General features: G+C 52.4%; 1 protein-coding gene across 1 annotated transcript in view; it reads right to left on the bottom strand.

Annotated features, from left to right (window-relative positions):
- The window catches only part of ACADVL (acyl-CoA dehydrogenase, very long chain), a 5,640-nt gene extending 2,406 nt beyond the window's left edge, over positions 1-3,234 (bottom strand). Inside the window, exons 1-9 of the mRNA XM_006863340.1 lie at positions 3,173-3,234; positions 3,023-3,098; positions 2,526-2,598; positions 2,358-2,422; positions 2,132-2,266; positions 1,440-1,584; positions 1,060-1,189; positions 846-971; positions 329-527 (exon numbers count right to left, since the gene is read on the bottom strand). Coding sequence (XP_006863402.1) covers positions 329-527; positions 846-971; positions 1,060-1,189; positions 1,440-1,584; positions 2,132-2,266; positions 2,358-2,422; positions 2,526-2,598; positions 3,023-3,098; positions 3,173-3,234 — 1,011 coding nt within the window. The remainder of the gene's footprint in view (positions 1-328; positions 528-845; positions 972-1,059; positions 1,190-1,439; positions 1,585-2,131; positions 2,267-2,357; positions 2,423-2,525; positions 2,599-3,022; positions 3,099-3,172) is intronic.
- Between the last annotated feature and the right edge of the window lie 1,119 nt (positions 3,235-4,353).

The raw sequence follows: 4,353 nt of genomic DNA, 5'->3' as shown, positions 1-4,353 counted from the left end.
GGGGGGACACAGGACGGCAGTACTTCTCGTGGGGGGGATGCACCTACAAGGGAATAAGGACACATGGCAAGGGGGCAGTATGACTCAGATTAGGTTAGCAATAGGAACCCTGGTGGTATTGTAGAATAAACTGAATCCACAAGGTTGGTAGTTCAAACCCACCAACCACTCCATGGAGAGGCTGGCTGTTCCTGTGAAGATTTATAATCTCAAAAACTCTATGGAGCAGTTCTGCTGTGCTATAGTGTTAGGAGTTGGAATGAACTCAAGGGCAGTGGGGAATAGGTCAGTATGAGTTGAGCAACTGGAGAGTCTGGCAGGTACTCACCGCTTTAGCAATGATGCTCTTCATGGTGCCGGCAAGCGCTGCAGCCATGCCAAACCGTCCATTGTTGAGAATGTGCATGGCAACCTTGAAGCCGCCTCCCACTTCACCCAGCACGTTCTCTGATGGTACGCGTACCCCATCAAAATACACCTCTGCTGTGTTGGAGGCCTTGATGCCCATCTTCTTCTCAGGGGGCCCACTGTGATGGGGTGGGGTAGAGAAGCAGAGGTGTGTTCAACAAGTCACTATCAGAGTAGGAAACTGCCCCGTTCCTTATGAACCAAGGAGGAACTATATACTTCCAGAGTACAAGAAGTACAGGCCACATGCCCTGCTACCATGGGTTTGACTCACTGTTGGAAGTCCAAGCTTGCTTAAGGTCATTTCCATATATATTGATCCCAACGGGAACATGCTATGCATCTGGTTTGGCTTTTGTTCCCTTCCCCCCACCCCCCCAGCCCAGTACTAACCCCTTCTTGGCCCTGCCACTTCCTCCAACACCCAACCCACTCACTGGGTAACACCCCCAAAGCTTCTTTCCACCACAAAAGCTGTGATCTTCTCTTTTGTGGAGCCGGTGGATGCATCTTTAACTGGTGTTTTGGCAAAGACTGTAAAGATTTCTGCCAGGCCCCCGTTACTGTGAAAAAATTAGGGGAGAGTCAGGGCAAGGAGGACGGAGCAGTGGAACCGGGGATTGGGGAAGGTGAAGAGGAGAAAAAGATTGCCTGATCCAGATCTTGCTTCCATTGAGGGTATAATATTTTCCACAAGGGCTGGGCACAGCTGAGCTTCGGATGGATGCTGCATCTGACCCACTGGAGGGCTCAGTTAGACAGAAAGCCGCGACAGTCTCCCCTGTTGTGAAGAGAGCTGCTTTATACCATGGATCCTGATGGCATCGAAGTTAACCCAGCAGAGCCCTCTTCTCCCTCTGCTTAACCCCTCTGGGAACATTCAGTCTACATTTTCCCACCAGCACACTCATTAGGCTGCCCCAGAATCCCCCTCAAACAGGCCCAGGTGTGCAGCTATCTTCTGTGCCAACCAGGCTAATTTGTGCCAAGCCCAGTACACCCCCAATTCCCTGTCTCTAGGGCTGCCTCACCAGATGCCAGCTTGGGAAGGTATTTTTCTTTCTGGGCCTTTGTGCCAAAAAGTAGAATGCCTTTGAAACCGATGCTCTGATGGGCCCCCAGGGTGATGCCCACTCCAAGGTCATGCATGCCCACGATCTCCACCAAGCGGGCATACTGGAAGAGAAACAGGAGGGTAAGCTGTAATTGGTTGCTGATGGACCTGCCCAAGTGAGTAGAATGGAACAGGACCTAGCCTGGACCAAGCCGTTTGGAGACAGCGAGCAAAACTAAGGAAAAGGTCTCAGCCAGGTATGAGTGGGAAGGAAGCTTTAAGTTGTTGGTCCCCACTTGCTTAGAGATTCATTAGGACTTGGGAGTCAAGGTGAGGTCCATGGCCCTAAGGGGCTTCATGTCATTTGTATGTTTGGGTGTGTGTGTGTATACAGTAGGAGTCTGGGTTGTACAGTGATTAAGGCACTCGGCTGCTAACAGAAAGTTTGGCAGTTCGAATGCACCAATCGTTCCACGTGAGGAATGTGGCAGTCTGCTTCTGTAAAGAAGTTCTCTGTCGCAGCAGTGGGTTTTGGTTTGGTTGTGTATACAGTGGGAACATAAGCCCCAGTGCCGCTGTTTGGCAGAGACCTTGATCCCAGGAGTAAGGGAAGTCCGGAAGCTGGAGTAGACTGAGATCCCAGGGAGGGGTGGAGGGGGCTCCCCTCACCTGGGTGTTGCAGAGGCCCACACCACCCAGTTCACTGGGCACTTGTAGACCAAAGGCCCCCAGCTCCTTGAGGCCCTTCAAGGTGTTTTCCTCCACCTGCTCCAAAGCTTCGTTCTTGGCAGGATCATTCACTTCCTGGGAAGGCATAGGATCCCATGTAGGTACTTTTTATATTGAAAGCCTGGAAGGGACCCAGCCCAGCACTCTAGCCCCAACCATCCCTCACCTCAAAGAAACGGGACACAGGGTCCACCAGCTCTTTGAGATACTGTGTCTGCTCCTCGTTGAGCACTGCAGGGAGGTAGAAGAGCCAGGCAGGTCAGGCAGTGGCCTGTATTGACACCACCCCCACCCCCTGCCCCGGGGCGCCAGCTTTGATGATCCCTGTCCTTACCAGATGGGTATGGGAACACCTGGTGTGTGGTGAGCTGGCCCTTAAACATTCCCACAGCAAAGGACTTAGATTCCTAGGCAGGGAGAAGTCGATTGTAGGGAGTTGGCTGGAGGGGTGGATGTCTACCCCAGCTCACTGCCTCCGGACTTGGGAACTACATACCTCCTTAACCTGGCTTTCCTTGACGGAGACATCAGAAGACACAGACTCTGACTTGTCCACAACCGCCTGGAGAAAGATGATTCGTTAAGATGTGGAAGGGGACTTAGATGTGCCAAGGATAGTCTGGGAACAGGCAGGGTGAGAGGGAGGGTGAATCCTACGACCTTTCCCCTAGTTTTACCCATAGGGCACCCTGGCCTGCCCTTTCCCCTACTTTTGGTGCCAGAGCGGATGACAGATGACTGGGGCCAAGAGGGAGACCCCCCTGGCGGTAGCGAGGAGGTGGAATTCCACTCTCTACATACATACACACACACACATCCGCTGTCATTTACCTGTGCGGCTCCAGTGACATAGGCCCGTCGGATCCGGCTGGGTTGGGCTTGCCCCAGGAACACACTGGGTCGCGAGCTGTGGAGAATGAGATTCAGTCCTGGTCCAATCCCTAGGTCTGCTGCCCCTAGTCCCTCCTAATGGACACAGACCTGCTGCCCCCGAAGCGCAGCAGCTGCCGTCCCACTCCCGGGGCCATCTTAGCCGCCTGCATCTCCGCGCTGCACCCGCCGCCTCTGTCTGGAGTGTTGGCTGACCTCACACTCACGTCCTGCCTCCCAAGGTCCGGTTTCCCCGCCCCCCACTTTGACTCATTCTCCACAATGCACCGAGAGGTGGATGGGTGGGGTTTCCGGGCCCCGAGGCACACTGGAAATCGTAGTTCCATAGCAACACTCCTCCCTGCTCCCACCCCCAGCTCCCGCGTTCTGATTGACCTGGAGCGATACCAAGCATCCCTCAGACTCCTTCATTTTGTTTGTCCAAGTTAGCGTCTAATCCTTGGAAAGGATGATAAGATAGTATGAGACAGAAGAGGGAGAAACTTAACCGACTGCATCCAGAGAGATGAAGGGTAGACCTGAAGGGAGGACTTCCCAGGAGAAGTTAGAAGAGGTGAGAGAAATTGTAAGATTAGTGGCAGAGACAAGGTAGTCGTCCAACCCATCTCTTAACATCAAAACAAAAAGGAAGGAAATGGTCAGTGGGGGAGTCAGTTCAAGGTGTGTGTCCCAAGCTTTCATCCTCCTTAAACCTAGAAGGTGTCACTAATTTTGAAGCACCTAAAATTTCACAGTAGAAAGACCTCCTTTGCTCACTAACTCTGCTTTAGAACCTCAGACATTCTAATCCTTTCTCTATGTTCTCCAGTCTTTCCAGAGATCTCTGCTCTAGGCAGATAAATGTGACCCAGTCCTGAGAGGAACTGTGGGCCGGGCATTCTCTAGTGAGTCCTTCTTTCTCCCAAGCTTTTCCAGACCTCCATGGAGAAATTCCTGCGAATTTATCGCTCTCTTCCCACAATTTCCACCGGGGACTGGCCCAAGTGGGAAGAGAGCTGCTTTCTTTTCTTTGTGTTGCAGGAGTCCCCTTGTGGGGAGACCTTCTTTCCCAGACCCTCAGGGAAGTGTAGCTAAATCATGCCAATTTATGGGGACAAGTGGCCAGGGTGTCAGGGGCAGTTGGTGTGGGGTTGTCTGGGCACTGAGGGAAGAATGGAACAGCTAGCAGGTCAGGTCAGTTCAGAGACTACCTAACAGCCAAAATTGGGTTGGGAGAAGGCAATTTAACTCCAATCTGGGGTGATTAAGGAGATTAAAGTGAGAGAAGAGAG

Source organism: Chrysochloris asiatica, unplaced genomic scaffold (genome assembly GCF_000296735.1).
Source record: "Chrysochloris asiatica unplaced genomic scaffold, ChrAsi1.0 scaffold00054, whole genome shotgun sequence".
NCBI lineage: Eukaryota > Metazoa > Chordata > Mammalia > Afrosoricida > Chrysochloridae > Chrysochloris > Chrysochloris asiatica.
This window is presented reverse-complemented; position numbering and strand designations above follow the sequence as displayed.